The following is a 13,005-nucleotide window of genomic DNA, read 5'->3' as shown; positions in this document are numbered from 1 at the left end:
TAAAAATTCCGTGATTCATTTTTCGAGCAAGAGACATCCATTTTAGTTAACTGATTCATATTTGCTTTGCTATCTTAAGTAACAAACTAAAAATACAAATCGTTGAGCAAGTCAATGTTTATTTAAAGTTTATTTAAAAATAATAAATATGGTGACAGTTTCACCAACTAACTGTAAATATTGGCTTCATCAGGTTACAGTGTCTGATTACAGAGGTTACAGACACTGTAACCTGATAAAGCTAATATGCTCAGTTAGTTGGTAAAACTGTTACAACATTTATTATTTTAAAATAAACGTTGGGTTTGCTCAGCGATTTGTATTTTTAGTTGAAATAATACATTTTAGATATTTATTATTGATTTAAGTTATCTTCCAGAAAAACGTTATTCTGAAAGATCTTTCTCTTCGATGTGTCTTGTAATGTGAATTCTTGCACACAAATTTGTCCTTAGTAAGTTTGAAATATTATCATTGTCTGAAACTTTCAACATTATGTAACTCCATATTATGAATTATTTCTTAGTCTTGAGTTGTTCTTGGAATTGATAAGGCTTTCCATGGCTTCAAAGATTTTTTTTTTTTTTTTTTTTTTAAGAATTCGCGTTAATCGTAATTCGCGATGAAAAATTCTTATATGCTTCAGAGAATCTACATAAAATGAAGGGAAAATTACGATTAACGTATGAAATAAAAATCAACATCTCTGACGTACGTTTGTTATCGCGATTTAATCAGATTTTCTAAATAATTTACTTTTGACTAAATATGTATTACACACATTTCTTACAAATCACACACTCACGTAAATATACGGAGCCTATTTTCAAAATTTCAACTGTCACTTTCTGTACAGTTGCGGAGTTAGGAATCCTGAGTAATGTTTAAACATCGTAGTTTCTCATTTCGTCACTAGATGGTGGGCAAATGCTCATAATCGTTTTGTGAGCATATCTTTATGCATGTGTTTTCATTTTGAATGTCATGGATCTTGTCTTTCTTTCTTTTTTTTTATTACTTTTTAGCATATTTCATCTTATTTATGATGGAACTTCCAAGGAAGGCATGTCCTTATAATGTAACGTATTATATATCAGAATAAAGAGGAAGATTCGAACTTTTCAACAGTGTTTAACACGAGTGTTTCACATTTCTAAATTTTGAGATATATATATATTTTTTTAAATGTAGCAAAAATAGTGGCAGGTCAATTCTTGGGATGACCTGCGTCCCAGAGGTCAGCACTGTAAGTGATAATAATGCGCAATTAGGATTTGCGATGTGCAAGTGTATATGTACAATGTGATGGGTTTTTGCAAAGTTTTAATAATATGTAAAAAGTGTTTATATCTTCATATATAACTTTCAAGGCCCTTTAATCAAGATCTTTTCTTCTCGTTTAAATAAGAAATATTATTTGTTCAGTCTGACTTCCAGGGTGATGTTTCCATCTTTGATGGAACCTATAACGAGAGGTATGGAAAACATATTTGCAACCCACTAATTATTCGTGAGCCAAAAGCAAGAAATATGTTACGCACATTTCTCTTATAATTTTTTACAGTATGATCCAGTCTAGCTCATACTAAAAAGTTAATGACCCACTCATAAGGCAAAATTTACGTTGAAAATAGTCAGGTATCGTTTAAACATACCCTTAAAATAATTTTCTTTATAATATGTTAAAGACTGACAATCTTTAATTTCTCATATTGAATCACGAAAATCAATTTTATGTTTCACTATCTTCACTTACGATATAACGGGTTTTCTTTTACTTTTATCAAATGAATTTTTATACTTGAAGAAATTAATATTTTCATGGTTTAAAAAAGCATATATATATATATTGCAATTTATATTTTCTTAAATAATACTCAATACATTATTATAGTGATAGAAAAAAGAAGAAAGAAAAATCCAGTTCATGCTAATTCTAACACCAAAGCCACATAGAATTGAGTTACTGATTACATATAGCCATGCATTTAATAGAAAATAAGGGTATGTTATGTTGTACGATAGGAAATCCATGTTTTAAAAAATGATTAAGCTAAGTGGAAAAGATCAGTTTAGTATCTTTGGCTCAGATTATTTGGTTACGTTAGGTAATAATAGATTACAAAAGCTAACTTTCCTTCGGTATTTTTCAAAACTTTACCTAAGTAACCTTATACTAGGTATATCCCATCCTAACTAAGATTAAGTCAAAGTTAATTAATTATTTCCCACTTTACCTACACACCGGCATCACGCTTGCTACTATAGATAACCTGTGTTATTTACTTTTACCTTACGTTTTACGAACGACCTTGTAGGCTTGGTTTTGTCCTGCATATGATGGGCAAATTTAGTAGTTCATTTTTTTCTGATTACTATAGATGATCTACGTTGTAAAGTTTACTTTTAACAAGCATACCACGGACGAATTTAATCGTTTATCTTTCTCCTGCATACCATGAACGACCTCAGTTGTTTATTTTTCTACTGCATACCATAAACAATTTTATCTGTTCATTTTTCTGCGTACCATGAATGACATGAATGCTTTTTTCTTGTATACCATGAACTGCCTTAGTCCTTTATTTTTCCCTCATACTATGGACAACAGTTGCTCAGTTTCCCTTGCATACCATGAACGACCCAAGTCGTTTATTTTCTTCTCATGCTATGGACAACAGTTATTTATTTTCTGCATACCATGCACGATCTTAGTCGTTTATTTTCTCCTCAGACCATGGACAGCAATTATTTATTTTCTCCTGCATACCATGAAGACCTTAGTCGTTTATTTTCTCCTCAGACTAGAAGAACAATTATTTATTTTCTTCTGCATACCATGAACGATCTTAGCCGTTTATTTTCTCCTCAGACCATGGACAACAGTTGTTTGCTTTTTACCTGAATACCATGAACAACTTTGGTTATTTAAGTATTTTCCAGTACCATGGACGATTTTAGTTATTTTTCTCCTACATACCATGAATGGCTTTAGTTGCTTTTTTTCTCTGCATACCATGGAAACCTTAGTCATTTAATTTGTTTTCTTCTGCATACCACGGATGACTTTAGCCGTTAAATAGGATTCTTGTATTTTCTTATCTTTTTCAATGCGATTTGTAGTCTACTTCCAAAAGCTGTGAATCCTCAGTGAAATAAATTTAAAAAAAAGTGTTCGTAATGTCCTAATTAACACTTGAATATACTCAAGATTCTGAAATGTTTAGTAACTTTGATTATGTGGGATAAACAATGTCTAGAAATAGCTCGTACCTCACATCGCAAGTATTAGAAACAAAACCAACCCAATTATTGCATTAATATAAAGAAAAACAACTATTGTTACAATGAAATATTGTTAGCAAAAATTTCATTATTTATGCTACGATTGCAATAATATTTCATTGTAATTTAATTGAAAGCGAATGTGTTATAAACGTTTAGATTTCTTATTTTTGCCTGTAATATCAACATCTCTTCTACTAATTCTTTGATTATGTTTTATTTCAAGTACAAATTTTCATAAGTTTCTAGACCACTGAAGAAAACACATATAACTCACTCTACCAATTCAATACCATGGGTTATCTTCAGAACTCCTGTGCATATTACCTGGGATATTTCTCGGATATGTCCATTATATCAACATGGATATCTCAGAACAATTATTTGTTTTTAGCAATAAGTTCTCTTGTTAATTGTAAGATAATATAACAAAACATTTTCTTGAAACGATTTGCACTTAACATCTAAATAACGTTATCTATATTTGTTTACATTAACTGTACAATTGTATTAGATTAACTGTATTTAACTTGTACAATTTCCGTTGTTTAAGTAATCATTCAATTATTTTATTTACTTATGACTTACAATCATCACGGGTTACAATCATCTTACTGAGATTACTGTGATTACTCTAAAAATAATATCCAAATTTGTATATTTTTTAAAGACTCATGTTAAAGTATTGTATGACTTAACGATTTTGTTCCGTTATAGATGCTTCACAAAGATGAACATTCTTAAGTGTGTACGCATAGTTAAATGACTTCCCTAACAAAATATCTAGGTATAATAATATTTACTACAAATATACGTATTCAAACACTTAAAGAATAAGTGGAGAAAATATGAGCAGATTAAACTCCGAAAGAAGTTTCTCTGCATAGGTGGTTTTAAAGATAAGGCCACTTACCAGGAAAAAAAATCTACTTTTAACTTCACCAATCAAATAATACGAACACTTGTAATGCAGTATATTTCAAATTTCTAACATTTAAACAAAATAAACTGCTTTCTTTACAAGTTAACACTAATGTCAAGGTCAAGAGCATTAAAATCTGTAAACAAGATTGGAAGACTACACTTAATAACAAGTTCTGTTGCCCAAGTGAATAAGCTCACTCCATTTAGCACAGTAATTACCTAATGCACTAGATAGTTTACTTTTGTGTATCACACAGTAACAGCAAGAAATTGTTTAAAACTATAAGTTGTTTTACAAAACACATTTAATACAGATTATAGTAAAATCCCAAGGAGCACCCATAAGCATTTTATTTTATTTTTATTTATTTATTTATTTTTTAATAATGGGTGAAGTAAGCTGGACCTAACTAAGAGGAAGCTTCTCTGTCTACAGTTTAATTTTAAACGCTGAATAAATATCGATATAATATGAACATCTTTAATGATAATTAAAACTATGTTATTTTTAGCTCATGAGGACCGAGTTTGTTTTAAAGAGGTAATAGTGTTGTACCAGTAGCGTTGAAAATTTTATCGAAGACGGTATAATAATATTCATGCACCCAAACTCATATCTTTCAGCAAATGCGCGATTTTTGTATGCATGTCATAATATGATACATGATTATTCTTCCATATCATCTTATTGAATAGAGACGGAGGGTCAAACCTGGAAACCTCCTTTGCGTACGCCACTGAGTTGTACAGGAATATTAATTTAAAACTTACAGGAATCATAAGATTTCTACGATTGTATGTAGCTTAAGGTTATTAGGTACTTACAGTTTTTTTCCCACCTATTGATTTACATGGGAATATATATATATATATATTTTTTAAGTGAATGAGGATTTTAATAGTTTGATTATTAATGGATTAACAGTTTAACAATATTGAGTTTTTCTTTATCTCTATTTAAATGTACCTTACTTGAAGAAAATTAAATGTTGTTATATTAATATTTAAAATTTACACTTAATTTAAGTGACATTAATTTTAAATATATTACAAACTGAATTTTAAATCCTCCTTTATAATACAATAAACCCATCTTTATAATACAACAGGTTTCAATTGATACAACAATAAATTAGCAAGTGGCACCGATTAGCGTAGTCGCTAACGCTCTCGCCTTTAGTGTGAGTGGTCTCGATTCCCGGTGGGGACAGTCGATCCAAAAAGTGTGAAAGCTTTTTTTTAGCCATCCTGAATGACGTTTTCTTGGGTTTTTCTCATTCACACCAGGCAAATGCCGGGATGGTATCTAACACAGGTCCCAGTCCGCTTCCTTCCCTTTCCTCTGGACGTCATCCCTCATACGAGACTGGTTAACATGGCCACTGATGCCGAAATCTAAATTCTAATCGTAATAAATCAACAAATGGACAGGGGAAATTATTAATTAATCCCTCAAATATGTGAAGTCAAATTTAAGTTAACAGAGATATATTCCAGAAGAGACATTGTTGGAGATTGAAGCTACTTTCCTTTCGATAACGATATGTTCTACAATGTGTCATGGTACAATGAAAATTTCTAATATTTGTCTAAATTCTTCTTAAAATTAACTCTTATTATAACTGGTTTTAATTCTACTTTTAAAGAATGATATGTTCCCCTGAAACTGAATATAAATCATCTATCTTTAAAAACGTAATAAACGTAAACTACATTCCTTTTAACAAAGCATGAAAAAAGGAGAATATTTTGTCATATAAACGATAGGGTGGAAACTAAAATGTATAGGTATTTAACAACCTTAAGTTTATGAGAAATTAGAAGTGATAGCATTAGTAATTACAATTAGTAATTAGTAATTACAAATGATTTTAGTATCATTCTAGTGTTTCAGAAACTTATACGTTTTGTAAAACAGAGTTTTCAGATGCTCCTACTCAATTGGTAGTTGTGATAAGCAAGAAAACAAACCAAACCAAAACCACTTGGCGTGAAGGCCCATTTGTGAGCCTAAGCCTGCTCCAGCGCCATCCGCTAGCGACTGGCTGAACTAAATCCAGTACAGCAGCGAACACGTGGTCAGCACGCTGCGACTACCTGTCCCTAACAGGTGCATCATGAGCTTTCTGAACCTAGTGGCCATCACGTCTTGTTTTCACGTGGCTCCCCAGTTTACCTCACGACGCTGGGTGGACGCCGAAAATTAGGAAGCATCGGCCGGGAATCGAACCCGGGGCCACACGGGCATGAGTCCAACGCTCTAACCACTGGACTGCGGTGTCCCCTATTTGTGATAAGCATCAGCTCTTAACGCTGTTATGAAGCACATTCTGCTACTGTTTAATTCGAGTGGTTCTTCAATTATTATTTCGCTATGCTGAGATAGCATACAGAAAACACTATGCACCCATCAGAAATTGAATTCAGAGCCACACGTACCACAGCACGCGCGCAGTTTATTCGGATAATTAGGAAAACATTTCCATAACACACATTTGAAGTCACTTTGAATACACATCTACCGCACAGAGAATCTATGATAAAATCGTTTGAAAATCTTATGTGTGCTATCGGGGATAGTTCTTATGATATTACTCATCAAGATTTCATATCTTTCTACAATGAATTCCGTTCAGTTAGCCCACCTCTTGGTTTCTTTTAAATATCATTTCGGTGCGTCGACAAATCGCTACATACAATTACATTTGATAAGGATTATGCGTATGTTAAATTATTAGTTATGTTTATGTACCGAATTAATTAAGAGAACAAAACGGTAAGCCCAATTAAACACATCAGTTAGAGCGCCATGCGACTGAAGTTCATTATAAGATTTCAGTCGCCAGTGCTATTATATTCCGTACATTATAATACACAGACATATTAGAACCATAATTTGCAACTGACCAGAAAAAAAAAAAAAAAAAGACACATCTTCATTTTATTTTTCTTAATAATAAAATGAACAATACTATAAGTGTGATGTTATGGTCATATGATATGTTGATCAGAAGTTTGTATCTTACTTAAACGGCATTAACAAAAAACTGACATACAAAAATAATGTTCTCAATCAACATTTGTCACAGCTACATTAAAACAAAATATTAAAAACTGACTTATATATTAACATACTATGATTATTTTAATATATGTATCTAACATATTAACAACACAAATGCCGTTCATTATATTGTAACGAAATCACTGAACACGTATTAGTATTCTGGATTAAGTACACAACTTAATACTCTACACATCTGTCTGTGTCAAATCTAAACAACTTTTTTTTTTCTACATTTGTTAACTATATAAAAAAATGTTTTCTCGACCTCTAGGTTAGACAAGCACTTCACACACGAAGCGTTAAATAAAATAAAATAATCTTAAAAGATATTCCTCAGATTACATGAATATGCAAGTTAATACGAGACACGTCCAGAAAATAGGTGTAATAGATCTTTGTAGAATTCAAAAAAATTATTTAAAACAAAACTTTTACATGGTTACATCAGTACATATATGAACTATTTTTCTACGTAGTCGCCATCCATGTCGATGCACTTAGTGAGACGAGGGATCAATTTTTTTTTAATGCCTTGGTCAAAGAAGTCTGCCGCCACCTCTTTTGTACAATTTTTCACCTCCATCTTCACTTCCTCGTCAGTTGAAACTTTTTACCCACCCATGTTCATCTTCAGAGAGGTGAACAGATGATACTGTAAAGGCGCCAAGTCAAGAGAATGCGCATATCAGCCAAAATCGACGGTCTTCCACTCCTTTGTTCATCGCGCAGATCACTACGACCGTTTTTAAATTCATGACATCATTTAAGCACACTCGTACGATTCATAATTTCTTCGCCATAAGCTGATTTCATCTCGTTAAACACTTCAGACGAAGATTTTCCCTTCACAACGAGATAACGATAACGCTGCGAATCTCGCATTTGGCGGTAGATTTTATCGACATTTTTCACGGGAGAGGTTACTGTGGTCACAGTTTTGGTCGTACTGACTCGTGACTGGGCTCGCTGGAAAGGGTAGGAGTTAAGCTACACGCCAATGTGACCAATACAGCAACAACAAATTCCCTCTACCTGCGAGGGCTCTAGTACACTTATTTTGTGGGCGTACCTCGTAAACTGAATAAAACTACTCAGTTCCTGATGAGAAAACCATGTATGATTATTTGTTCCTTCGTTTCACAAAAAATAATTTCAGAAAAAAAAAAGTTAACAAATAACAATGATTACTAATGAATTGGGAGAAAATGTTCTACCATAATGATAATAATAATAACAATAAAAAAAGAGATCACATTACTATTTCAGTAACAAGATTTCGTAACAAAATTTTAGACATGAAATTGTGCATGCAAAAATTTCGAGAATAATTGTATATTAAAAGTAATTTCTTTCAATTTCAAATAAAATTATTTTAATTTTTAATAATAATTCAACATGGTTTCATAGCCGCCACATATTCTGTATTAAAAAAAAAATGGGAATTTCGATAAAAAAGTTAATCGGAGGGTAGAAAATTAATATTTATGGGGTAGCATTTCAATTGAAGGGTGATTTGACTTGATCGATAACAATATACCATCCCCGCCCGCATAAATTAAAAAGAACATTTCAATTTATTGTATAGAGAAACATAGGAAAGTACCTTACTAATTAAAATAATTGATAGTTTTATGATTAGATTGAGAATTACATGCACTGTGAAAGCACTCAACACAAGTTATTGTTTCGAGCCACAACTGATAAGTGTCAAAGCGTTATATTCTTCTTCTCTCTTCTACGGTTCGACGACGAACTATTGTGGCTTGACAACACTGTTTCCGTTTCGTGATTTCAGTTTTTCTCTCAATAAAATTATGTAAATGCCAATCATTTTGATTTCTATGTTGTTGTTTTTCTAGCACCATATCCTGTTCTATTTAGTTAATTGGAATTTAATAACGTCCTTTTTCAGCAGTACGGCTATATGAAACACGACCTATTGCTGAAAGTGGGATCCCAACCACTACTCGGGTATGTATTCGAAGCAGGTACTCAACTGGTAATCGAACTCAGATATTGTCCGAAAGGAACAGATATCCTGCTAAATGTTGCAGAATATTGGTATAAAGTTTATGCAACTGAACATTACTAGGGAGGAGAATGATGTCCTGTTTCCCCAAAAATGTTATATTAGAGGAAACATTTATATCCCGGAAAAAAACAGCTAGATTTAAGAATGGTTTAACAAGCTACTTGTTACATCATTTAATCATTCAAAGTGAAAATGGAGACGACAATTTGTGGTATTTGCTTTCATTTGCATTGCTATAATTAACAGCACTAGCATTAAGTTTGGAAATCATCTTTTTTACTAATTTCCACAGTATTTCAATCGGAGTGAAGATACTGCAGTGACAGTAGAGTAACGCGAAAGGACAGAATTAAAAACAAAGTGATTCGGGGAACAGTGAAGGTGAGACCAGTAGTTTGAAAACTGCAAGAAAGTAAACTTAGATGGTTCGGACAAGTAAGAAGACCTCCGGAATACGTAAGTCACCGAGTGGATATTATAGAACTGAATGGGAAACGAACGGGGGCCCGATCAAAGAAGAAGTGGGGAGATTTGTGTGAACAACGATAAGGTGAAGTGTGGTGTCACAACGGATATGACGTAAGATAGAAAAAGGTGGAGGACAGCGATCCGTAAAGCTCACCCCAAGCTAATTGGGAAAAAGATTTAGAAGAAGAAGGTGATATTATCCAGGAGAATTAAATATACCATCTATTTACATTCTACATCCCTTTACATCCTTTAAACCCTTACAAATTTTAGTGTCCATTTTTAGGCACTAGGGTAGTATCTTCATTATTCGATTAAAAAGGTATCAATAAAGCTTTTACTTCGTTTTTTTCTTTCTTTTTCAAGCCCGGAGGCATTGTAAAATACGTTACGTATGGTTTCATGCCTTTCTGCGTCGAGACATACGGTGTGATGACGTCTTAATTTTAAAAAGATATTTTTTTTTTGTTATGCCTATTTTTATTATTTTTTGGCGGGCTTACTTTTGTACCTAGAAGATTGAAATTTTGTACACACATTCAGTGCACCCCTTAGCATTTACCAGATTTTTTTTCAGATCTTTGCATTAAAACAGGAAAGAGGATCCAGAGGGACAAAAAAATTTTAAAAACAAATAAATAAAATTAAATAAAATAAAATGACAAAAAATCCTATTTTTCGCGATTTTCTCGCCTCAGATACATGACGGAGACATGTGATTGGCACCGTTTGAAAGGTGTTCTATTCTGAAGAGAATAAAGTACGAACCATGATCTTAGGATAAATAGAGATAATGCTGTAGCTGCTTAACTGAAAGTCTATAATTTACCTTAAAAAAGCAAAGATTTTAAGATTAAAAAAAAAAAAAAAAAAATCTCAATGATCGACTTTGTAATGAAATTCAGTATCTCTTTCTCACACTATGTCATATTCCACCTTCAGTTTCTTTCCGATTCTTGATTACACTATCAGAATGTATATATAAGACGAAGAATACCTCTTTTAGTACGAAAATATATTTTGTAGTATAGTTTAAAAATTTGCATAGATATCTGAGTTTATATATATAGCACATTACTTCACATGCTACTACAAAATATTTATTTTCTAACCTCTGATTGTTTAAAATACACTCAAGGATGACAAAAAACTGAATGAACGACTACAAAAATTTTCAAATATCATACCAAATATACTTTTGGATGGATAAGCTGTAACGGTCAAAATATGAGCACAGTACTGCAACTACATTTCTACATCTATAATAACATTTGTTCTTATGATTCTAGTTACATACACAACAAATACACCTCACGTCTTTTTCTTTTGTTTTACTGAGCTAATACTATATAAAATAAAGATCATATTTTAAATTCACATATCTCTAGTAAGAACAATTTACTTTAGTTCTTGTACCATTGCGTTTCTTCTCATACAAATATACCACATACATACACACACACGTACGCATGTACTTTATAGATATATATCTTTATGTAATGTTTGAATACCTTGTTACTTAGATGACTAGTGAATGAGCAATTAAAAAAAATGTTCCATTTAAAAAAGTTTTTTTTTTCTCCTACGTCCATCTGATACACAATAAAATCCATCAAAATAACTTTTGAAATCTGATTTTTTTCTTTTGTTTAGCTTTCATTGAAAGTACCACGCTGAAGATAACATTAGCCATGGATGTGACTAAAAATACTTCATTTACGTTACCCTTCTATACTTTTCAGAACTCTGTACTAAAATGGTAATCTTTTAATATTATACAAATTTTGTCTTTCTTTTTTTTCAATTTTAGACCGGAAAAACAAACATAATTTGCCAGGATATTTAGAAAAATAATAGTAAAAAAGAATTGATTTGCTTTTTTTATCTTTCATTTACTGTTTATCCCGTACACACATGCAACGGATATCTTACCAATACTTACAACAATCGGGTACATATCAACATTTACAAAATATACGACATCATTGGTTCTTTTCTCTTCTTTTCCTCTTTCGTTCAGGAATGCTTTTTAAAACATTCATTTGTTGTAGACATGCATACCAGAAATACCTACCGTATTTTCTTGTTTTAAAGACATGAAGACAATATAATGGTAATAAGCAACACATTACTGAAGAACCAGTGATCAAACCTCATCATCGCCTGCATCCACCAAGATGCAGCGCGTACTAGGTTGGCGTTTAGCCCTTGAGAGCACGGAGTCCCTCACATCCCTCCAGGCTTCGGCAGGTTCGTGTCGTACGCCCTGATCACCTCGGATTGCGTTACTGCTCCATGTTCCTCTTGAGAAAAAGCGTAGCCATCTACAGAAAATGTTGGAATAAATATACTGTTGAAAAACGTTTATAAAGTGAAATAAAATCTTTTTGTTAAAAAAAAAGTTACTATATCTATTCCTGAATATTTGGAAACCCTGATTTTTTTTTTTTTTTTTTTTTTAAGATAGTACATGCAAAGTAAGTTCACTACGTTTCTAATTTGGCCGCATGTCTGTGGACTGATTACTCTTTCAGTTTACCATCTATCTACGTTGAACACTTTCTGTAGAATTAAGGATAGACATCTTATGAAGTAACAACAGCACACGGTCAAATATACATGACTCCATACAGAGGTTGCTACTTCAACAAACTTTACTGCACTTATAAAAAGTTATGAATATAAACTAGATCCTAAAATACTTCTAATTATATCATTAATTTAACAATAAATTTTATAATTTTAGAAATAAATATTAATAAACAGCGAAACACCTTAACTATATTTCATGTTCAATAAAATTAATCAAGGGGCATTCAATACATCAGACATTTTATTATCAGCGATATATCTATCTATGGAGAATTAGTATCCGATAGGAATCCCAAATAACACAATTGATTCAGCTAACAAAAAAATATTGATTGGCATGGTTGGAAAATCGTTGATGGGTCATCCAACATTTAGTAAATATTAGACAAACAGCTAGACACTGTTCATATTATGTGATTTATTTCCCAACGTAAAATTCAGAAGATCCCTGCGCGGAAATGTTGTAAATCTTGTTTGATGTCATTTGCTAGCCGAAATAACCGATTTTAATAATAAACAGAAGAAATAATATTATATTTAGTTAATTTAACATATGCGAGTATAATATATAATTCAGCTGTCAGAAATGTTCTGTAATACAGAAACTAGGTTGTATAGCTGTGGTATAGTCTTCTAA

General features: G+C 32.0%; 1 protein-coding gene across 10 annotated transcripts in view; it reads right to left on the bottom strand.

The window, feature by feature from the left end:
* The window catches only part of ATP8A (ATPase phospholipid transporting 8A1), a 777,495-nt gene that overhangs the window by 5,720 nt on the left and 758,770 nt on the right, over positions 1 to 13,005 (bottom strand). For all 10 annotated transcript variants that reach the window (XM_081752482.1, XM_081752481.1, XM_081752477.1 and 7 more), the window contains one exon: positions 1 to 12,100. This exon is cut by the window's left edge and continues 5,720 nt beyond it. In XM_081752482.1, coding sequence (XP_081608608.1) covers positions 12,003 to 12,100 — 98 coding nt within the window. In that variant the 3' untranslated portion in view covers positions 1 to 12,002. The remainder of the gene's footprint in view (positions 12,101 to 13,005) is intronic.

This window comes from Thermobia domestica, chromosome 3, assembly GCF_964235325.1.
Source record: "Thermobia domestica chromosome 3, izTheDome1.hap1.1, whole genome shotgun sequence".
Taxonomy (NCBI): domain Eukaryota; kingdom Metazoa; phylum Arthropoda; class Insecta; order Zygentoma; family Lepismatidae; genus Thermobia; species Thermobia domestica.
Note: the sequence above shows the minus strand (reverse complement) of the source record. Positions and strands in the feature narration are given on the sequence as shown.